Below are 24,974 nucleotides of genomic sequence, written 5' to 3' on the forward strand. Positions count from 1 at the left end.
CATCAGCTGCATCTGCCATTCTTCCAGTGTTGGTAGATCTTGGGTTTTCCAGCTCTTAGCAATAAGTATCCTTGCCGCCGTTGTAGCGTACATAAAAAATGTTCTATCCTTCTTTAACACGTTCTGGCCGACCATGCCCAGAAGGAAGGCCTCTGGTTTCTTGGTGAAGGTATACTTAAATACCTTTTTTAACTCATTATATATCATTTCCCAAAAGGCCTTCACTTTAGGGCAGGTCCACCAGAGGTGAAAGAATGTTCCTTCATTTTCCTTACATTTCCAACATTTGTTATCAGACGAATGGTGTATTTTAGCCAATTTCACTGGGGTCATGTACCATCTATATATCATTTTCATTACATTTTCCTTCAGAGCATTACATGCTGTGAAGTTCAGCCCGGTAGTCCATAACCTTTCCCAGTCCTCAAACATAATGTTGTGCCCAATATCCTGGGCCCACTTTATCATAGCCGATTTAACCAATTCGTCTTGTGTGTTCCATTTCAGCAGCAAGTTATACATTTTTGAAAGTACCTTGGTCTTAGGTTCTAGCAGTTCTGTCTCCAGTTTCGATTTCTCCACCTGGAATCCTAACTTTTTATCAATCTTAAACACTTCCTTAATCTGAGCATAGTGTAACCAGTCTCGCACTTTATCTTTCATTTTCTCTAAACTCTGCAGTTTCCAATTGTCTCCATCCCTTTCTAGTATTTCCCAATATTTTGGCCAATTGGCCTCCATATTGGGTCTTTTTCGGGCCTTGGCCTCCAAAGGTGACAGCCACCTCGGTGTTTTGTTTTCTAATAAGTCTTTGTATCTTGTCCAGACATTAAATATTGCTTTTCTGACAATATGGTTCTTAAAGACCTTGTTGATCTTAACCTTGTCATACCATAAATATGCATGCCATCCAAATGCATTGTTAAAACCTTCCAAATCCAGCACATCCGTGTCCTCCAGAAGTAGCCAGTCTTTTAGCCAGCAGAAAGCTGCGGCTTCATAGTACAACTTTAAGTCTGGCAGGGCAAAGCCCCCTCTTTCTTTTGCGTCCGTTAATATCTTAAACTTAATTCTGGGCTTTTTGCCCTGCCAGACAAATTTGGAGATATCTTTCTGCCACTTCCGGAAGCACTCCGTTTTATCTACAATCTGCAATGTCTGAAACAAAAATAACATTTTTGGCAATACATTCATCTTAATAGCAGCTATTCGACCTAACAATGAAAGTTTCAGTTTTGACCAGCTATCCAAGTCTCTCTTAATTTCAGACCAACATTTTTCATAATTATCTTTAAACAGACTCAAATTCTTTGCTGTTATGTTTACCCCTAGGTATTTAACTTTCTTAACCACAGTTAACTCTGTCTCTCTCTGAAACCGTTCCGACTCAATATCTGTCAAGTTTTTTCCCAACACCTTGGTTTTTTGCTTATTTAGTTTAAATCCCGCCACCCGACCAAAATCCTGGATTAGTTGTAGTACTCTTTTCGTACTAGATTCTGGCTCCTGTAATGTCAGAACTAAGTCATCTGCAGACGCTTTAAGTTTGTATTGTTTCGCTCCGACCTGTATCCCTTCCACCAACCTGTCCCCTCTAATCGTGTTCAAGAGCACCTCCAGGACCGAGATAAATAGTAACGGGGAAATCGGACAGCCTTGTCGTGTTCCTTTTTCAATTTTAAACTCTTCTGTAACCACATTGTTAACTATCAGTTTAGCCTTTTGTTCTGAATATATTGCATCAATCCCATTCTCAAACCCCCGGCCCACTCCCATTTCTTTTAGATTCCCTTTCATAAACTTCCAGGATATGTTATCAAAGGCCTTCTCCGCGTCTATAAAAATTAAAACAGCTTTAGTATTTATGTCTGTTTGTAAAAGCTCCAATATATCTATAATGTTCCTTGTATTGGCAGACATGTGTCTACCTGGGAGAAAGCCTGCCTGGTCTTTATGGATTACTTTGTTTAAAACCCTCTTGAATCTACTTGCCAAAACGTCTGCGAATATTTTGTAATCCACATTTAAAAGGGAGATGGGACGGTAGTTCTTAAGCTGTGTCTTTTCAGTTTCCGATTTTGGTATCAATGTGATGAAAGCTTCTTTCCACGATTCTGGCGCCTTCTTCCCCTCTAAAATTTCATTGCTGACCTCCATCAGTGGTTGTATCAAATAGTCTTTCAATGTCTTATAATACTTGGAGGTCAGCCCATCTGGTCCTGGTGATTTGCCCTGTTTCATATTTTGGATGGCCTGCTCAATCTCTTGTCGTGTTATTTTGCCATTCAGAATTGATCTATTTTCTTCTGACAACTTTGCCAGTCCATTTGTCTTTAGAAATTGTTTAATCGCTGCTTCATCTTGTGGCCCTTGAGTGTATAATTTTTTGAAATATCTCTGGAAACACTTTCTAATCTCTCCGGGGTTCTGGATACATCTTCCTTCAATCTCTAAGTTTGTCACTGTGTTTAACTTTTGTCTCCTCTTCAACTGCCAAGCTAGCAGTTTTCCACATTTATTAGCCGACTCAAAAGTTTTTTGTTTCATTAGTTTGATTTTCCATTCTATTTCCTGATTTATCAGTTTACAATACTGTGCTTGGTAAAGTTTGATTTCTCTCAGAATCGGCTGGGACTTCGGATTAAGTCTTAACTTCTTCTCCAACTCCTTGATTTTTTCCAAAATTTTATCTTTCCTTTCGTTTTGTTTCCTTTTCTTTACTGTGTTCTGTTGTATCAGGAACCCCCTCATCACGGCCTTACTTGCGTCCCAGATAGTTCTTTTTTCCACTGTGGTGTTCATATTGATCTCAAAATAATCCTTTAGGGCTTTTTGGGCCTTCTTAGTGATCTCCTGATCTCTAAACAGGCCATCATTCATCTTCCATCTGAAGGAACCGGTTGGAATCAATGTCATGTCCATTCTCAGTGCGTTATGGTCGGAGCATGTCTTTGGGCAGATTTCCACCTTTCTGATCTTAGGTGCCAGACCTCTAGTTATCCATATCTGGTCGATTCTTGTCCAAGTCAGTTGGGCTTCAGAGAAAAATGTTCCTTCCCTTCCCAAGGGGTTTCTCACTCTCCAAATGTCAATCCAGTCCATATTGTCTGTCATTTCAAAGAAGGTCTTTGGTAGTCTCCCATCTTTAGAAATTTTTTGGCTCTGTGACTTATCCATATTGGTTGATACAACTCCATTCATATCTCCCATCATAATGATGTTGTTGTAGTCCAGATAGTCCAGCATGGTCTCATGCAACTTCTTATAGAATTCCGATTTTCCTTCATTTGGAGCATAAATTCCTAATATCAGTATTTTTTCCCCTTGATGTTGTATTTCTATCGCCAAAATTCTTCCATGCTCATCTTTAAACAGAAATTTAGGTGAAAGGCTCTCTTTTGCATAAATTACCACACCTCTCTTTTTAACTGTATCCGAAGATATAAATTCCTGACCAAGTCTTTTATTTATTAACACTTTTCTGTGGAGCCTGGTCACATGTGTTTCCTGTAAGCAAATAATGTCCAAATGTTCCTTTTTTAAAATGTGAAAGATTTTTCTCCTTTTTCCTGGAATGTTACAGCCATTTATGTTCCAGCTCAAAAGTTGCAGAGACATCCTGAATATATCTGGTTATTCTTGCTGTGGGGGTACCTTATTGTCAGATTTTTGGGGGTCCGAGGGTGCAGGAACCCCCGGAGGTTCAGGCCCTGGGGGTAATCCAAGTCCCTTATGAAGATCTTCTCCGTGTGCCACCAAAAACTTGTCTCTATCCTCCGGCGTTCTAATTTTAATCTTCCTCCCTCTGAAAGTAAACGACAACCCTTGGGGAAACTCCCACCTGAAGATGATTGAGTTGCTCCTTAGCAGTTTTACTAATTCCGAGTAGTCTGCTCGAAGATCCAACAGCTGTTTAGGAATATCCTTATAAATTTCAATTCTTTTGTCCAAAATATCCAGTGACTTTCCGTAGTGCAGGCCTAGAATCTTGTCCCTTTCCTCCTTTGATCTCAATATTATCAAACAGTCTCTGGGCTTCTCCTTCTTTATAAGTCTTCCAAGCCTAAAAGCAGATAGTATTTTAAAGTCTTTTTCTTCTAAGTTCCAAAACTTGGAAAATTCCTTGGTAAGGAACTCAGTTAAGTTACCTTCTTCCACTTCTGGAATTGAGCGTATCCTTAAATTGGCCTCCCTGTTCCGAAGTTCTGTCATGGAAAAATAGATCTGGTGTTCTCCTACTTGTTTGCTGAGTGGTCTTACTTCTTTTTCAAGCTGTCCCAATCTTTGGCTAGTGTCTTCCGCCAGTTTCCGATTTTCACCTACAGCCTCCTTCAATTCTCCAATAGATTGAACATTCTGTGCAACTTGTCCAGTTAGTCTATTTAAACTTTCTGTGTTTAAGTCAATTTTAGCTGATTGCTGGTCAGCCTTTCTGTCCAGAGCCTCCAATTTTTCAAAAATTTTCTCCAAAATAGTGCCACTTGCTCCTGAGGCCATATCTTCCAGTTGTAATTCCTCAGTTTCTCCCTCCCCTGATTGTAGCAGGGAGGCCGCTTCTGCCTCAGGAGGCAAAGTAGTAGGCAAGGCAGGCACAGATGATCTACGCTGTGAGACTGTCGGTAAAGTTAACGTTGTTTGTCTGGTTCTTCCCCTTTTTCTTGTTCCACTCATTCCAAAGTTATCTAAAAGCCAAGGTCAAACTGAATTGTTCCCATGAGAAAGTAAGAGCCCAGATGGTAACACTCAAACAGGAGGCCGGGAAAGAGAAAGTAAAACAAAGTCACTGCTGTAAATCCAAAAATCCTCTAGGTGGAGCTTAGAATGTCTTTGGGGAGGAAGTCCAATCCAATTGAAGTTAGTAAGTCTGAATTGATCTCCAAAGATCTTCACAAAGATAAGTTTTAGCAGAGTTAAAACTTAAAGCCAAACATTGTTTCCAAAAGTGCTTAGACCACAAGTGTTTCAAAGTAACAAATTCAAACTCAGTATGTTCCAAAGTTCAGATTCAAAGTATCCAAAGCTTGCAGGCTGACTGCTCAGTTACTCAGGCAGCTCCAGTACCTGGGTTTCTTACTCTTATTTGTAATCCAATAGATCAACAGAAGACAGGTACCCTTGTCTCAATGAAGGTCCAAAAAACAGCCACTTAAAGTCTTTAAATCAGCCAGAAACAACAGTTTAAATAGATGCCAGATCAGTCAATGCAAAAAATTACTCTTTGTCTCCACTCCTCCTGCTCTTTACTTTCAAGTTCAGTGTCAGCGGAAGACGGACTTCCTGTTTTTCGTCACTCCGCTTTCAGCCAAATTCACAATTTTTAGAGGCTTTAGAAGTATAGTGTCCAAATTACTCACGGGTTGTTGCTTTCCAAAGTTAGCAGTTTCAAGAAGAAAGGTCAGCGCTCACCGGCAACAGCGACGCGGCTTCGCTCCGTTGATCGCGCAACGACCCACAGCGCCGCTACCCCCTCCGCGGTCCGGAGCCCCTTACGGGGTCCCTTCATCGTTTTAGGGGCTGCTTTTGGCGCCCGCCGGGTCTCAGGACCACAGGCTTCTGCTGCCTGTGGTTTTTCTGGATGGGTCCCCGCTTCGCCGTAGCGGGCGACCCGTTTCAACGGAGCTACCCTCTCCCGTTCAGGAGCTGGCAGCCATTGCCGTTCGCGCCGCCTCCGGAAGTCCCCATCCTTGACATTTTTTATTTATTTATGTAGACCATATCTATCCCAAGGGATGTGGGTGGTGCTATGGTCTAAACCACAGAGCCTAGGACTTGCCGATCAGAAGGTCGGCGGTTCGAATCCCCAAGGCAGGGTGAGCTCTCGTTGCTCGGTCCCAGCTCCTGCCAACTTAGCAGTTCGAAAGCATACCAGTGCAAGCAGATAAATAGGTACCGCTCTGGCGGGAAGGTAAACAGCGTTTCTGTGTGCAGCTTAGTCATGCTGGCCACATGACCCAGAAGCTGTACGCTGGCTCCCTCAGCCAATAAAGTGAGATGAGCGCCGCAACCCCAGAGTCGGCCACGACTGGGCCTAATGATCAGGGGTCCCTTTCCCTTTACCTTTATATCTATCCCAAGCTTTTTGTGACCATTCCAAAACAGGTTGCTGTATAATATACAGACAAAACCAAGACATAAATTATTCTGTCTTTAATATACAAAGCCCTGAACAACTTGGGTCCAGGATATGTTACCGCCTCTCTGAGGCCTGAGATGATCTGAAGGAGCACAGCTAGCTGCCTCCCACTTTACAGGGCCTCTCCTGGCTTCAGGTATTTAGCATTCTTGCTGCTAATTTCCAGGCACCTGTAGCAGACTTTTTTTTTATGCCGACAGCCCTATTCCAATGTTTAAACCTGTATAGGTAACGCTCCGCTTTGTGAAGGCAAACCTCGCACCAGACATGCAACAGTATGTCAATGAGCGTTACACCTGCTTTCCCTGACCTTTTGACTTCTTGGCTAGAAAACAGGGTTTCCCCCCTGACCTTTTGTCCTCTCACAATATGTTTGTTAGACATATTGCTTGGCTGGAGCATGGCCGGCAACGCAGATGTAATCAAGTATCGGTGGGAACATTTTAAGGAAACACCTGCTGAATGTGTATTTGCTAATGCTGGAAAAGTGCTTAGATGGAAATACGTTAAGTTCAGGGTGGTTTCACTACTGTTTCCAATTGCTGACTTCTGCTAATAAAAGGAGCCTCGGCAGAGCTAGCCGACAGCTTGCTTGGAACATGTTTGCCAGCGTGCTTCTGCACAGCTCACCTGCATCCAACCTCCTGTTGTCTCCTTTATTCCTACAAAACCTTTTCAAGGTGAAACAGTTATTCTTGCCATTGCTTTTATAGTGTTTTGTGTTTTACTGTACTTGCATATTTTGTTTTAAGTGACCCCTAAGAATATTTTCCCTGAAACTGAAACTAAAATCAGCTTAAAACAAAACCAGCATTAAAAAGAAAGGATAACTAAGGCAGATAAATGGCAAGCAAGGGGGACTCCAATCTGGCTTTGCACTCCAGCAAAGGGTGAAGAAACAGCCCTTTATCTGGTTCCAAAAGCTCGGCAACGTTTGTATCTCGAAGGGGAGAAAGTCCCAAAGCTGAAGATGTATGAGCTTTGGAACTTTCTCCATTGAAAAGATTATCGTTTGTGCCGCCACCATTCAAACCTCTGTGACATGGCATCACCAGAAGAACCATATGCAAGCTGGTCTATAGGGCAGCAGCAATTCTCTCAAGTGAACTTAGCTGTTTAGGGCTCTGAGTACCAATACGAAAACTTTGACTCATTCTTGGTAGCATATGTAAAAGGTAAAGGTAAAGGACCCCTGGACGGTTAAGCCCAGTCAAAGGTGACTATGGGATGCAGTGCTCATCTCGCTTCAGGCCAAGGGAGCTGGCGTTTGTCCACAGACAACTGGTCATGTGGTCAGCGTGATGAAAATGCTTCTGGCACAATGGGACACTGTGATTAATGCCAGAGTGCACGGAAACGCACGGAAACATTGGCAGCATATTGGTGGCCATTGCAGTCCTTTTAAAACTGATGTTATGTGCTCATGGTAGGCTACCCCTGACAGGAGCTTAGTCACATCATTCTGTACCAGCTGAAGCTAAGTGCATTCTCAAGGGCATTCTCACATATGCCCTTGAGTAATCCAACCTTTAGGTTTCCAGTGTGTGCATACCACAAACGTATACCACACATCATAAAAATAGATATCCTCTGCCTATTGAGCATATGGTTCCCCATATGCAATGCTCTTGTGTGGGTTTTTAAAAAGATTAGGTTGAGAATTGCTCAGTTGCTCAGGGAAACTCTGGATAAACAAAAAAAGTTTAAGTTTACTCTTCCCTTCCCTGGAGACCATTCTTTGAAGCACCCCTCCTTTCTTTTATGAGTTAAGTTTTAAAATAAAAATTGAAGATGCAGAGCTTTAAAAATGTTTAAAGGACACAAGTTCTTGAATCTAAAAACCCTTTTGCCTTTGAGCACAGGGGAAAAAAATCATAATAACCTAATTCAAAGACAAGCATAGAGAAGCTTTAGAGACAGAACAATTTTCTAAATTATATCTGGGAAAGAACAATGCTAATACCATTAAGGTCAGAAGGAAAACTCTTGCAATCTTTAACAGTCATCGTGAAGCTTGTACAGTTAAGACACTCAAGCTTTAAACTTTAGCATTTGTGCAACATTTGTGACTGAAATGGGTCCCCTGTATGTGTATGTGTATGTGTTTGTCAAGATCACACAGTTACTTTTCTTGGCTACAGAAGAGCCACAGTTCAAATGCCTACTCAGCTACAACACGCACACAATTTTTTCATGTGCATGTTTTCTTTGTTAGATAATGAACAATTCCAATGAAACATTTATTGGTCAAGCCTGTTCTGTATTTATGTTTTGTTAGTCCTGAATGCATGAACCCATTTAGTCACACCATGCCTCAGGGACAAACTGCATTCTATGTTAAACATATAGCTTGGCATTCCATTTTGTTTTGTTTTTTAAAGTTTAAATAGCAGACACCTGGGATGCCCAGATAGGATAAAAAAATGTGGTGAGGGCAGAAGGCTATGCTCTTTAATCCTTTGCAGTATACCATGATATCAATGAAAATACATATTCTTGCTCAGAAGCTGCTATTTCCATTGGGAGGGAAGTTGCCACTGGCTGTTACACAACCGGCAACTGGCCCAAGATAAAAAAAATAAGCTGTTGTTTGTTTTCTGATTGTCTGGCAACTCCAGCTGATAAAGGTTATTCCCAGTGACAATCAATAATACTTGCCTTTTAGACTCATCTCTTTTTGTTTAGCGATAATTAAATTAAAAGGTTGAACATCAGAAGAAAATACTTTTTAAAGCGGACCATGGGATCTAGGGCCAGGTTCCATTAGTGGAAGCCAGATAGAGAACTGTCAGTCTAATAAATTGTATGCCTCCTTTATTCCATTGTATTTCTCATTTCCAAGATATCTGGTAGACTTGCCAAATCTCAAAAATGAGGGTGGCCTTTACACAGGCAAAATTAAATGTTCTCCCACTAGCAGATTGGATGGGCTGGCATAAGACAGAGTCTGTGGCTGCAACTCAGTATCAATAGAGGATGCAACTCATGTGCTCCCTTTCTATAATGAACTTAGAAACAATTATATATTCACCCACTGTTAAGAGCTCAAAAGTGAAGGCCATCCCTTGGTAAAGACCTATTTCTTGCTGTCTGATGCAGAGAAATACATATCTTTCAGAATATCTAAATTTCTATAAATCTGTGCTACAAAATTTAAAGGGCATATGGGAAATGATATATGCTTTAAAGGTTAAGGAGTAGAAATGCAAAGTTTTCTGTTTAATATGTGTATATAGCAGTCACAAAATTAAAAGACGCCTGCTTCTTGGGATAAAAGCGATGACAAACCTAGACAGCATCTTAAAAAGAAGAGACATCACCTTGCCAACAAAGGTCCGTATAGTAAAAGCTATGCTTTTCCCAGTAGTGATGTATGGAAGTGAGAGCTGGACCATAAAGAAGGCTGATGGCCAAAGAATTGATGCTTTTGAATTATGGTGCTGGAGGAGACTCTTGAGAGTCCCATGGACTGCAAGAAGATCAAACCTACCCATTCTGAAGGAAATCAGCCCTGAGTGCTCACTGGAAGGACAGATCCTGAAGCTGAGGCTCCAATACTTTGGTCACCTCATGAGAAGAGATGACTCCCTGGAAAAGACCCTTATGTTGGGAAAGATGGAGGCACAAGGAGAAGGGGACGACAGAGGACAAGATGGTTGGATAGTGTTCTCGAAGCTACCAGCATGAGTTTGACCAAACTGCGGGAGGCAGTGGAAGACAGGAGTGCCTGGCGTGCTCTGGTCCATGGGATCACTAAGAGTTGGACATGACTAAACGACTAAACCACAACAAACATTTTATATGTGTATATATATGTGTAGTAAATGGACTGACTGAAGCCAGTACAAAGACTGCTGCTAGCACTCATTCCAACACCTCTACCATAACTCTTTATATATTCTCTGTATACATAGTTTGAACAGTTCATCACTATTCCTTTTTTGTGATGGAGTAGTGCTGCTTCCCGTCTACAAAACAAAAATTATCAAAGGCCTCACAGCTGTGATCAAGCCTTATATGACAGAGACATGTGCAGGAAGTCTAGTTCAATGCAACTTGATAAAAGAATGTCAAATGTCTGTGTATGTGAGTTTGTGTGTGTGTGTGTGTGTGTGTGTGTGTGTGTGTGAGAGAGAGAGAGAGAGAGAGAGAGAGAAACAGGGATGGGATGGACACATCAATTTCTCTCACTTATAGTCCAGATCACCCCATTTGCATATCAGTTTGTGATTTTATATTTTTAAAAGTTCACATAAAAAATTGTGCTCATTTCTGTATACATTTCCCCTCACCTTTTCATATGCAACATTGCCTAAATCGGGAATGCTTGCAAGCAATTCCCCTTGATATACATTTTTGTATGTTATTTCTATATTATGTTCATTAATACAAGTACTTTTGTGCACACTTTCCCACTGTGGACTCCCCCCACCCTTTTTCCCATTTTGGGCTTGCGTTATGGAGAGCTTAATTGCAAAATTCGCAGAAGTGCAAATTCTGAAAGATACCTGCAAAACAATACGGGAACTGCGAATTAGGCAGGTTCATGTCAAAATGTGAACCAGATGACTTGCATCCCTATCTCTGGATCAACTTCAGAATTTCTTTTGGACCTTTGACCCATCACAGTCTTTTAAGGAACCCAGGGCCAAACACCTTAAGGGGGTACAAGTAACCAGAGCAACTGTGATGCTGTAGGGGACGGAAAGTAGGCTTGGAGTACTGGTGTGATCTCCCCTTTTCAGGCAGTGTACTGATGTATTCTGCAACATCGGCAGCTTTCTAGTAGTCATCAAGGGCAGCCGCATGTCATCTAGCCTCGAGGTGACGAAGGAATGAATGATGGTTGCGAGGTACAACTAGAACACTGCCAAAAGGCATTATATTCCCCAAGCTAGGAACACAGAGATAACTTTCTCCTTGTAGTTGCCTTTGAGTTCTGACCCCCAAATTGTGTTGCTTTTAAATTTTTCAGCAAACATGTGCAAGTCCCCACGGTTTGCATCAGTCGGCTTATATTACGTCCTGTGACATGATATAACTGATGAAATATGGCAGGGCACTGGAGTGCCAAGTGTCACAAAGAGATTTTCAAAGGCTTTTCCCACCTTCAGATACACATTCAATAAGTACTTTACCTTGAAGTGCTTGACACAGTAAAAGAAGACGTTAGGTACTTAGTTTAGACCAGGCATGGCTAACTGATGGCTTGTGGGCAGGACCCTGTGAAATGTGAGTCAAGATGTGGTAAGACAACAACAGAAATATTGTCCCCCCCCTTTTTTTACCTTTAATGAAAAGTGAAACCTCCATGTTCAATTTCTACTTTAGATGCAATGAAAATGTATGGCCGAAATAAACCAACTGGTCCTGCTAGTGGTAACCTGTTAGTACAATTGTGATTCCCCCCCCTATTTGCGCCCTGAGTCCCCCAAATTAGCTCAAGGGGAAACCCCAGAACAGTGTGCAGGGGGAGGTGATTCTGTTGGATAAGCAGAAATGTTTGCATTAACAGAATGTTGCGACAGTGTGGTGTTGAATTCCCTCTAAAGTAATTATATTTTATGTGCAATGCTGAACATATGGGTTCCATAATTGTGACGCCCTTACTACTAGATGGTGCCTTTATTATCACAGAAATATCTGTGTTAAATGTTTTGTTAAATGTTTCCTGCTTGGCAGGGGGTTGGACTCGATGGCCCTTGTGGTCTCTTCCAACTCTATGATTCTATGATTCTATGGTATATTATGAAGCAGGGGACAAGTACTACGACACGACTGCATTTCATTGGATAAAATACTTGGGTAGAAGTTTGCAGATATGGTCTCTCTCCTATCCCATACTGTCCACATGGAGGATTCTGGGTTTGATTTCTAGCAGTCAACAAAGCAGGAAAATCTCTCTGCTTGAGGCCAAGAAAGCTGACTCAATACAAGTACATTTCATATGTTTAAGTATTCATTTGTGCAATTTTAAAAATAGTGAAAGGGACACAGGTGGCGCTGTGGGTTAAAGCCTCAGCGCCTAGGACTTGCCGATCGAAAGGTCGGCGGTTTGAATTCCTGCGGCGGGGTGCGCTCCCGCTGCTCGGTCCCAGCGCCTGCCAACCTAGCAGTTCGAAAGCACCTCTGGGTGCAAGTAGATAAATAGGGACCGCTTTCTAGCGGGAAGGTAAACGGCGTTTCCGTGTGCAGCTCTGGCTCGCCAGAGCAGCGATGTCACGCTGGCCACGTGACCCGGAAGTGTCTCCAGACAGCGCTGGCCCCTGGCCTCTTGAGTGAGATGGGCGCACAACCCCAGAGTCTGGCAAGACTGGCCCGTACGGGCAGGGGTACCTTTACCTTTACCTTAAAAATAGTGAAGCAAGTCTGAACTATTTCTCCTAGTCTTTGTGGAGAAAGGTTTTAAAACAATAACCCACAATCCAAAAAGAGACTTTGCGTGACAGTAAGCAAAGAGCCTAGGACTTGCCAAAAAGAAGGTTGGCGGTTCGAATCCCCGCAACGGGGTGAGCTCCTGTTGCTCGGTCCCTGCTCCTGCCAACCTAGCAGTTCGAAAGCACATCAAAGTGCAAGTAGATAAATAGGTACCGCTCCAGTGGGAAAGTAAACAATGTTTCTTTGTGCTGCTCTGGTTCACCAGAATGCTGGCCACATGACCTGGAAGCTGTACGCCGGCTCCCTTGGCCAATAAAGTGAGATGAGCTCCACAACCCCAGAGTCGGCCACAACTGGACCTAACGGTCAGGGGGTCCCTTACCTTTACCTTTAAGCAAAGAGGACTGAATTCAACTAATGAGTCATGTCAGTGGAGGCCTGCACAAGAATTTCCCTTTGTACAAGGAGTCTTTCCCCATGTGCCTCCCCGAAAAAATGGTTGGGGAGGGGTCAGGAGAATCCCTAGAACAATGCATGGAGGGAAGGGGTCGTTTTATATGGGAAGCTGAAAAGCTTGCCCTGACATATCAACATTGACTGATATGAGATAATTTGTTATAAGTATGGATAAAAACACAGGCCTCAGTGTAACTGGTTTCTAATGCCAACTGACACAATGGAAAATCCCACAAGCCATATGATCACTTCTCCAAAATCCCTAGAAACTGTATCAGCATAGCTATTCCTTGGCAAACTAAAGAAATCATACATAATGTCTCCCAGGCCCCCGCTAGAAATAAACTGCCAGTCACTCCATACAATTAACTACTTACGGGCTGAAAAGTTTATATTTGCCGAACAACATTCACATATGTAATTTTACCTTTCTCCACACAGGCTATTATTTTTCATAACAGTTGCAACTTAGCTGTTTTATATTCATTTGAGGAAACTTTAAACATCTGTTTTGAAAGCTTGTGTCAATTATTTGCTTAAGACCGAGATCAGAACATTTAGCGATCTGAGATTTTTATCTGCCAGCAGGATTCTTTCAGTTTTTATATTTAGCTTTATTCTTGTATTTTTCAAGTTTCGTTTCCTTCCTTGCTAAGGCAAACATCTTGAAAATGACTGCCTCTCAATATTTGCTTTAGATAAAAGAACCAGATATTTATTCTCCTTTGGCTTTTGAAGTCTAGCAAACAGACAAAATTAGCAGTAGTTCACTGGTCACAAGACAACTGCCAATTAGTCTGCTAAGACAAATGCTAGATTTTAAAGACTTATGCTAAAAGAGAAAGTTATAAAATATCAGCATCAATGGCCTTTTTGTGGGGGGTGGAGTATTTTTAGAAATACAAAAAATGTTCACTGTTCCCTTGAACAACTGATATAGGAGAAATATTTTATTTTCAAAAACCAGCCACACTGGTCATTATCTTTGATAAATCAGGAATAGTAAAAAAGTAAGGATGCTGTGATGATCAACCAAGTTTGATTTCCAATATGTATATAGTAGTTCCACTGGTGCAGACAAGTAGACCAGATTTTCCTGTTATCTGATTCTATTTTATTTCTGGGGTGGCGGAAATTATTGGCAACGAAATGCGCAAACTCCTGTGCATGGTTTTTGGGAGGGGGTATATATCTAGTTGGCTCTCCAAAAAGAGGTGTTTTTGCTCAAAACTTCTAAACTCCTTACAAACTTAGTGTTTATTATTTACATTGCATACACACAGAATGTTTACTGGGGTGGGGTATATGGGAATTATTTGTTGGTGTATTGTTATAAACTGCAAAATATATATATATTAAAAAAACGTTTTTGTGCTAGCCTGGGAACTGTGTGTACAGATTTATGTTCCAATGAAAGCCTCTGTAAATATACAAATAGGAGAATATGCACGTAGGGAGGATAGGAAGAAAAAAAAAGGATGCAGCTGAAATCAACCATATGAAAGATTTTTGTTGCTGGCTGGCAGTCTGCAGGCTTGGGGACCTGCTCTTACTTTTGAATATTTGTAATACTTTCAATACTAGAACTTTTGGTCTGGATGCCAGGAAGCTCTCCCTTGCTCAACTTGTATGTTTGCAAACAGAGACTCCACACAAAAAATCTGGTAATCTCTCATCATAAGGAAACTGATTTGGTAATGATTGTCCCTGAAACTTCCTAACACTTGGGGATGTGGAGATCACTTCACATTATAGAGTTGTTCTATGCATTACTCTTGACTCAAATTGTAGAAATTGGTTTGCAGCATTTCAAATTGCAGATGGGGTATCATATTTTTTAATTGTTTTCAAAGTTAAAAGAGAGAGAGAGAGAGGGTTCCTGACATGTAGAAAACTAGAACAACAAAAGAGAAATAGCATAGCTCTTTCCCCCATTTTATAGTTTACCACACTAGGGGTTTATTTTTTGTTCCTTTTTTTTTTACATAGGGAAGCATTCAAAAAATGATACACAAAATGTAAAGCGGTGGGTCAGCCTCTCATTCTGCATAATGTGTCAAATAAACCTTGGACAATCAATCTCATGATTTTAGTTGTATGATTCACCCTTTCCAAGTCAAATAATAATGCGGAACATTTTAAAGTGTGCTAAACATTGCTATCTGCACCGATATAATTATACAATTTGCAGTAACAAGAGTCAGCTTGTAACGTTGGATTGAATCAGCAACTTCTTGCTTCTGTTACATTGCAATAGAACATGGGAACAAAGTATAAACTAAGGCAATATTAAATGTAACCACCAATGCAGTCAAAATAGTCTTTGGAAATTTTAGTGAAATGCAGTCTTTCACTGGAGAATAACTGACCCACTGAGGGAAAGCCTTTCCTCGGTATTCTGATCCATGGAGTAGTCCTCTAGTAAGAAATAGGTTTCGACTTCCCCAGTTCAAGGTGAACTGTCTTGAAGCACTCTTTATAGAGTACTTTTAAGTACGTACCCTTAAGTCACAGAGAAATTAGAGCTGACATTTTGAGTACAGGCGACTATTAACACGCTGGGTAATGGCAGCTTTTATGACTATTGGGGGTGGGGGTGGCGTTACCTAAGTAAACCTCTCAAAATGGCAAAAGCGCAATAAATTAATGCCGTATTAATGATGGCATGTGAAACAGAACTGCGGGTAGAGAGTCGAATTCTACAGCAGGAGAATATCCATCTACTTTATTGCTGTGTCTGGACAGCAGACAACAAAAGGGGAGGGGAGAACTCAGCATCACAGCGATCCGGATCTTACACCTTAGTTTCGCAAAGAACAGAGCCAGAAAGGTAGATGCGACTCAGCAACTTGCATGTTTATTTTTTTTTTTAAAGCAGACATAAAAACAAACTCAAGGTGAGGTTAGACCAGGCGAATGCCCCTCCCACCCTTTGCCAGCCTCACTTTCAAGGCCCTGAGTTGGACCTTCCATGGAAGTACAGTGGTACCTCGGGTTAAGTACTGAATTTGTTCCGGAGGTCCGTTCTTAACCTGAAACTGTTCTTAAACTGAAGCACCACTTTAGCTAATGGGGCCTTTTGCTGCTGCCGCGCCACCGGAGCACGATTTCTGTTCTCATCCTGAAGCAAAGTTCTTAACTTGAGGTACTATATCTGGGTTAGCGGAGTCTGTAACCTGAAGCATATGTAACCTGAAGCATATGTAACCCGAGGTACCACAGTATGTTGCTACTCAGGACTGTATCTGTTGCCACTCACCTTGCTGCTCTCTCTTTCTCCTGGCTTCCCAGTCAGGATGAGGTTGCAGCAGCCTATGTCCACTCTGTCCCTGGCTCTGTTTTGGGGCCCAGCTGGCCACCATTTTGGTACTTTGGTGCCCACCATGCCACTCCCTAGCACGAAGCAGTGCCTCTCACTCCTGTTTCTTGGTTTCACCGAGATTCTTCCTCCTCAAACATTCCCGACTCCTTTCTTTGCTCCTCCCTTTTTCCTTTATGCAGTATCCACCAAGTCGACCCACTTCCAGTTTACTCATCCTTCAGCCCTTTGACTGGTCACAACCCCCTTCCTATCTACCTTAGGCTTTCCTTTCCTTTGCCTAAGATAAGGATGTTTCTTGAGTGCTGGTCCTTGGGTCGCCCAAAATATCCACACATGAGAGGGAGGTATCCCTATATAGGGAAGTTTTTAATATTTGATGTTTTATTGTGGTTTTATATTTGTTGGAAGCTGCCCAGAGTGGCTGGGGCAACCCAGCCAGATGGGAGGGGTACAATTTTATTATTATTATTATTAGTAGTAGTAGTAGTAGTAGTAGTAGTAGTAGTAGTAGTTTTGGGGAACCACAAAATTTATACAAGGGCAAAAAAGATTTAGCGAAAACCCTTAGAGAGCTCTCCCCCCCAAAAAGCCCAGTCCAATAAAGACTGAGCATGCTCAGTGCACACAGAATGCTGACCGTTGAGCAGCCGGGGAGGGGAGAACAAAAAGCTGGGGTAGGGAGCGGAATGGACTAGGATTTCTGGAATGATGAACAGGAGCATTCCACACCGCCATATTTGGTTGCAGGGCCTATTTCCACACCCTTAATTCAGAACAACATGTGGTATATCTGTTGGTCGAGTGCATGAACATGCATTAGAAAAATGTGCATAAGTGATGGAGAGCGAGTCTTCTTCCTCATTTAAAATAAACTGTGGTACGCTTATGAAAACCTTATGGACGTACCACCATCAATACCATTAGCACTTTTAAATAAATAAAAAAAGGAGGCCGCTGTTCTTCCCTACCTGTGACTTTCAGTCTGTCTGCTCCAATAACGATCTCTTCTTCGTCAGCAGAGAAGAGCATCCTTCCATCTTCACTGGAGCTCACTTCAAATCTCTTACACTGGGCTTCTACAGCGTCAGCACCTAAGGAGAGAAAACCATGCTTTGAGGCAGAGGCCACCACTTACACAATCAGCTCAAGCATTTCACTCCCAACACTGCAACTTTCAGCATTTCCAAAAGGTAGCTGGGGATGGCCACCTAGTTTTCTTGGCAGGGGGGTTCCAGAACTGTCAGAATGGGCTGGGATGTAAGGTGGGTATTTTGATCCCCAATTAATGTCTCAGTGAATGGCACAATTCTTTTAATCACACCCTGCGGGTATTTTTGGAAGCATATATGCAAATTAAATGCCTAACTGATGTATCCCCGAAGCCCGTTAAAAGGGAAATCTGCAAAAAAAAATCACACACACACCCCAGACACACTTCTCCTGATTACTTTGGAACTAGGCAAGACTAGGTAGTTAACTATTGTTTGAGCGCCCTTTATTCTTGTTGACTTAGTTGCCCTAATAACAAACAATTTTTGTTGTGTGTGACATGAACACACATAGGTGGGATTCCCTTAAAAAAAATATTTGATGTGGGACAAGTTTCAGACATGGCCTTTACATTAGAAGGATTTTTAAGGATTGGGAAGGCCTACTTCTATGCATATGAATTGCATTTGCAGTCGCTCTGGACTTCAGTTTAGAGCGTCACATGAAGCTAAAGACTAATTGAGACTACTCAGCCTGACTCTCAATGAAAAAGAATGCATGTTTTGATATATGCTTATGTATCAGAGGCATTTTAATAAGAGAGCAAGGAATGGCTGCAGCCCTCCATCAAATTTGCTTGAGAATCCACATTTGCCACAATTCATTGTATGGAATTTCTTTAGTGTGGACCTCCCTGTGTGAAGATGGCTGACACCCCTTGAGTCTTGCTGCTGAAGGGGTCAGGATAATCATAATTTATTATTTATACCCTGCCCATCTGGCTGGGTTTCCCCAGCCACTCTGGGCTGCTTCCAATAAAAGAGTTTAAATACATTAAAACGTTAGTCATTAAACACTTCCCTAAACAGGGCTGCCTTCAGATGTCTTCTAAAAGTCAGATAGTTGTTTATTTCCTTGACATCTGATGGGAGGGCATTCCATAGGGCAGGAGCCACCACTGAGAAGGCCCTCTGCCTGGTTCCCTGTAACCTCACTTCCCACAGGGAGGGAGCTGCCAGAAGGCCCTCGGAGCTGGACCTCAGTGTCTGGGCTGAACGATGGGGGTGGAGATACTCCTTCAGGTATACTGGGCCGAGGCCGTTTAGGGCTTTAAAGGTCAGCACCAATGCTTTGAATTGTGCTTGGAAACATACTGATACAATCAGACCACAAACATACATGCAAGTTTTGTGAAGGTGTTTATCTGCCCATGTGGGAGGCTCTGCTGCCTTGAAGGCTGCCACTGCAGCTGGTTGTAAGCAGGGGCGGAGGAAGGGGGATGACAAAATGCCGGGCAGCACTGACCGCAGGGCCTGCAGTGTGTCTGAGCCACACGTCTCTCCTGGGAGAGATGAGGTGGCTTGGGTGCACGTAGGCTCCGTGTTGCCCAAACAGTCCGCCTGCTGCCTCTCCCCCAGCTGTAGGGCGGCTGAGTGGGAGGAGGCAGGCAGACTCTGGAGGCCCTGTGGTATGCCCCGCCCTTATGGGCGGCTTGCCCTGCCCTTGCCCCTCCCCTATAGGTGGCTCGCCCAGCCCCAGGCACCTGAGTGGCTTCCTCCGCCTCTGGTTGTGAGTCAAGCTCTACCACGAGGGATGTTTTCACTGATGGTAGCCAGCACAGGGGTTTGAAATAGGATGTTGCAAGGGCAAAGGAGAGTCAGGTTAATGTGCCCAAACCTAAGATGCACTAGCCTGTAGTTGACACAGCCTCCGCCTTCCATGACATCTGGTGTGAGCTGGCAAAATTTCAGGTGGCAGAGTGGCTGACCCATTGCTCTACTCCCAGCTGGATGAGTGTACTTTTAGGTCTATTTTGCTGGCGTTCCCATCATGCTTAAATAGTCACAAATTGAAGTGTCTGCTTTCAGTGGGTCTACTCTAAGCATGATTAAGTCTGAATACAACCTACTGAGAATAAACAAACTAGCTATTTTTCTTTGGTCATCTAAAAGTCCTTGCTATCCAAATTCACTATTTGATCTCAATAATAACAATAATAACAATAAAAATTTATTTATACCCCAGCCATCTGGCTGAGTCTCCCCAGCCACTCTGGATGGCTCCCAACAGAATATTAAAATCACGATAAAGACATCCAAGTCCTAAGTAAATATCATGCCCATTTATGTATCTGAGAATTCTGGATATAACCCAGGTCTTTTTCAAATTGTCCATATTTGGGGTTAATTCTCAAAAGCACCATTAAAAAAAAAACAACACTTTTTATTTTGTACCACAATAAATTCATAAGCTTTCTGTAAAACATTCACACCATAATAAAGATTTGTCTGTTAACACAAAACTTAACAAGAACTGTATTATTTAAATTCTATAGTATTTATATGTTACTAACAATTAAAGTCTACTGCAATCACACTACTAAACTGTATAAAACCAAAAGGTGGCAATGTTCTGGGAGGCCTGTAAAAGGGTTATCTTGATCATCAAGATAACCCCAGGATTAATTGGTAGTTGCTGAAAGAATGAGCTCATATATGTTTATTCACTTGCTTTGATATATGCTAATTGGCTTGCTCTGATGGCTTGCTCACACTTATCTGTGGGCTTGGTGTGCTTGGTTACTGACCTAGAGAGGGAAGCTATCTGTAAGACTTGGAGGCTTGCCACACATGCCTTCGTTGGCAGGTGGACCAATGAGAGGTTCTGGCCAAATGGACGTATGCTGTTTTTTGTATAAGTAATGCATGAAAGCTTTCCTGGGTGCAGATAAGTTATGATGAACGTTTGCTCTGGTTATCTCCTGCTTGAACTGCTGCAATACACACTACATGGGGCTACCATTGAAGGTGACCCAGAAACTACAACTAATCCAGAATGTGGCAACTAGACTGGTGACTGGGAGTGGCTGCCGAGACCATATAACACCGGTTCTGAAATACCTACATGGGCTCCCAGTACATTTCTGAGCACAATTCAAAGTGTTGGTGCTGACCTTTAAAGCCCTAAATGGCCTCTGCCCAGTATACCTGAAGGAGCATCTCCACCCCCATCGTTCATCCAGGATACTGAAGTCCAACTCCAAGGGCCTTCTGGTGGTTTCCTCACTGCGAGAAGTGAGGTTACAGGGAACCAGGCAGAGGGCCTTTTCAGTAGTGGTGCCCACCCTGTGGAACGCTGTCCCATCAGATGTCAAGGAAATAAACAACTATCCAACTTTTAGAAGACATCTGAAGGCAGCCCTGTTTAGGGAAGTTTTTCATGTTTGATGTTTTATTGCTTTTTTATTATTATATCCTGTTGGGGGCCGCCCAGAGTGGCTGGGGAAACCCAGCCAGATGGGTGGGGTATAAGACAATAACATATTTCATTCTGGATCAATGAGAACATAGTCAAGTCAATGAAAACGTATGCTACTGGAACCCACCCACAAATATGCTTTGGTGTTTGCACCATGTAGAACAATTCATATTACAAATTTCAAAGTCCTTTAACATTCTCAGGGTCCTAATAACCTCTGATGTGGATAACTGAAAGTTCTAGGGAAAGATCTGGGTAAATTACAGATACTAATCTTGTTTGGTGCATCCATCGACTATTTCAAGCACCTAATTTAATAAAGACTAAAAAAGCAAGAAATGGGAGCAAGCGCAGTGGTTTAAAGGCTGAATCATTTTTTGCTGAGACAAAATGCTAACTGAAAATATTTTCTGAACAGCTTGGTGCTTTAAAATATTCTTAATGAGAAATAATGAGAAAATGGGGTGTATGTGTGCCTGCAACAAAGGAGAGGCAATGATCAATATTAGAAGGTCTGAAGGGTGGAAAAAGGAAGGCCAGTAAATAAAGAAACCTGTTGACATGCCCGAGGAGAAAAAAATTATTGTGAACAGTCTCAAGCAATATGCAATGTCTGGTTTAAGTCTGAATTCCTTTGAACATTTGAGCAAACTAGCAGAAGAAACAGAAGAAATGAGCAGTTAGGTACTAAAATGCAAGAAATAAACCAGAATTAAAAGAAACAGCAAGAGTTAAACTTAGGAGGTGCATAAGGAAAAATAAGAGAGACAGGCTCACAGCACACAAGGTGCAATTTCTTTTCACAGCTTTATATACCAATACTGAACTCTGGAGTGGATGCAGAGTGTGTCACCCTCAATCTCACTTTGAGCCATGCCAAGAACTCCTACAAAATACCTGGAGCATAAAGGTCCCATCCCCACTTGTCCCAGCACCAGTCTTTCCTTCTGCCAACACTCTTTCTTCCCCCTTTCCCTCAGATTATAACCAGGGGAATGAGTGGGGAGGAGAAGGAATTTTGACAAGCGAGTGCTTAAGGAGAAAAATCTACCACTGTCACGGATCCTGGGAACGAGAGCCCATTTTGAGCACAGAGCCACTGGAAACTCCATTTCCCCAGCTCCCTGGAAGCTGTAGAAATTCCTGGCCAAGCAAGCACCACCCAGGTCTTAAAAATGAGCCTTCCACCAATGCTGTAAACCAGGGGCCTGCAAACTTTTTCAGCAGGGGGCCAGTCCACTGTCCCTCAGACCTCGTGGGGGGCTGGATAATATTTTAAAGGAAAAAAATGAATGAATTTCTATGTTCCACAAATGACTCAGAGATGCATTTTAAATAAAAGCACACATTCTACACCAGGCAGACCCCACAAATAACCCAGAGACACCTTTAAAATAAAAGGGCACATTCTACTCATGTAAAAACACGCTGATTCCCGGACTGTCTGAGGGCCAGATTTAGAAGGCGACTGGGCTGGATCTGGCCCCCGGGCCTTAGTTTTCTTACCCATGCTGTAAATTCTCTGCATCACCCTTATTGCTGCTACCATATCTTCACAAGCTTAATTGTTGGGAAGGCAGGACTAGAAGGGAAGATTGGTGGTTACATGACTATTTGGAACTTAATTATGGGGGGGGGCAAATAACCCCCCCCCAAGAGTTCTCTGAGAAAACCTGGAAAACTGAGCTAATTGTGAGATGAGCTGGGGGGAGCATACCCATCACTTTTTCTAAGGGACAGCAGAGAATCACAGAATCATAACGAGAATAATCTAGTACATAATCTGCATAACCTGAATATGCAGCTGTCTCATATGGGGATTGAACCTGCAACACTGGCATCATCAGCACCATGCTCTAACCAACTGTGTTATTCTGTGCTGTCCCCTTTGGAATGTAAAGACCAGCAGGTTGGTTCAAGACATCTTGCCCATCAGGATCCCTTGAATTGGGGGCAATTAAGCAACACTGCCAATTCTTCAAATAAAAGTCTCGTAGGCTGATCACCAGTATAAGTTTCCTTTCATATCCACAAACTGGAGCAAGCTTAGGACATTTCCCTAAACTCTAGTTTTGTAATATTAAGCCTAAACCTTTTCATGATATCTTATGCTTAGAAGCTAGTTCCAGCAGAACATTCATTTTCTCTATCAAGCCAAAGACTGACAGTTCTCCACCTCTCAACATAACCACTAATCCTCACAGTAATTGTTTCGCAAGTGTTTTACAATGCTACTGAGCTTTCTTTTGAATTGATTCCTTAGCTCTTCCCCCATTTAGATTTGCTGACTGCAAACCATGGCTGAAAGCAAAGTAATGGATAAGGGAATTTAGAATAATTTATTTTATAGCCCAATATAATATGCTGCTCTCTATGTTAAGCCCACAACCTTCTCGATTCTGAAGTGGAAATCCATGACTGATGATAGGCTATTATCTGCATATTGAATCAGTTTATGTTCTATAGATTCCACTCTGTTGTTGTTGTTGATGGTGTTGTTCAGTGCCAGTATTATCTCTTATTGATATCTCCAAGGAGCTAATGAGAAGATGAAAAGCAACACATTCTCACTTACATGAATACCGTGAATCTCTTAGTGTCCTTTGATAGAACTTCAATAGAATATATATATATATGGTATTGTGGATATTCATTTGAAGCCAGATCTCTCACTTCACAATTTCTATAGTTATCATCTCTTAACACCAACAGCAAACAGATACTATGCAGTTATATCTGAGAATTCTGTTTACTCATGCGATTCTAAAGAAGTAGGGGAAGGAGAGTGAGTTCTACCCTTCACAATTCCTATGCACAATCCACTCAAGTACTGGAATCTCCCCACCACAGAAGTTTGAGAGCCAGCTTCTAGAGTAGAGTCTCCCGAACTTGAGTCTCTAGCTGTTTTTGGACTACAACTTCCAACCTCCCTAGTTAACAAGACCAGGGGTCAGGGATGATGGGAATTGTAGTCCAAAAACAGCTGGCGATAGCTTGCATAGAAAAGGTGATGTGAAGCTACATGGTGCACTCCCACTTGCCTCATACGAATTGAAATCATGTATGAACATAAAATGGAGCCTGTAAAGTGCCCGGGGTCTTGAACCAGGGGTTCTGGTAGTAGGATCCTGGCTCAGCACCTCACTGAGTCACCTTGCCAGAACGGAGAAGCTGTTGGCCTTCTTTCTGTGGCACTGCAGCGCCATCACTGATGATGGCTGTATAAGGTATTTCAGGAAATAACCTCACAGGGATTAGGAGAGTCAACATGGTTCCACCTAGTTTTACAAAGTTCTTCTTATCTGGATTGCCAGTCAGAACAACTTGTTACTTATCCCACAGCCAACCACTTGCCGGTTTCTGTACAGGACGCATAGATCTTTCCAAACCAGTTCTCAAACATGGATATAGCTTTTTAAAGCAATGTTGCACAGACACACAAAAGGTGAAATGTGAGGATCAGTGCAGTCAGAGCATGGCACATTCAAACATTATTAATGATCCCACTACAATATCAACCATAGTGATATAACAGATATGAAACATGGTTGAAAATCCCTCTCCAATGTCTCAAACAGCAATATTTCCCAGGTTTGCTGTCTGCTGTCTTTCAGTTAGAGGTGCTAAACTAAGACCTTATATATTCAAAACCTGGGCTCTACTACTAGATGTGTTTAAGGCACTGTGGACATCCTTTCAACAGTGGTAAAAAACAGATTATCGGAGCAAATCAGGCTCAGACAGTAGCAATAATAGGAACACAATACTGACTTAGTCTCATGGTTATTATTATTTTTAAAGGAAGTGAGGCTGAAAAGGGGACTTTACCAGAAGAGAGTTGAAAAGCTTATCTGAAAGAATCAGGCAACAGCCATAGATCAGTGACAGAGCACATGCTTTGAATGCAAAAGATCCCAGGTTTATTCCTCACATCTTCAGGTCAGGCTGGAATATACAATGCCAGTCAATGTAGATGGAACTAACTTAGTTGGACCAGTGGTCTGATGTATAGGAATAGACTCATGGGTTGGGTGATAACTGTGAGATACCTGTCTTCCAATCCATATCACTGGTGGGTACCAAGTGGTGGACCAAGGAAAGTCTTTTATGGTAAAGTTAACATATAGACCAGTTCTAAGAGTGTACACTGTGTACATCATCAGCTGCAACTGCCTATGGCTCACCAGCACATTTGCAAGGAATGTGTCGAGAATGTTG

At 42.2% G+C, this 24,974-nt stretch overlaps 1 protein-coding gene across 2 annotated transcripts in view; it reads right to left on the bottom strand.

Moving 5' to 3' along the window:
- The window catches only part of SGCZ (sarcoglycan zeta), a 559,799-nt gene that overhangs the window by 32,046 nt on the left and 502,779 nt on the right, over positions 1–24,974 (bottom strand). For both annotated transcript variants that reach the window (XM_081924603.1, XM_081924602.1), the window contains one exon: positions 17,258–17,380. In XM_081924603.1, coding sequence (XP_081780729.1) covers positions 17,258–17,380 — 123 coding nt within the window. The remainder of the gene's footprint in view (positions 1–17,257; positions 17,381–24,974) is intronic.

Source organism: Podarcis melisellensis (genome assembly GCF_964234715.1).
Source record: "Podarcis melisellensis genome assembly, chromosome: 9".
Classification (NCBI taxonomy): domain Eukaryota; kingdom Metazoa; phylum Chordata; class Lepidosauria; order Squamata; family Lacertidae; genus Podarcis; species Podarcis melisellensis.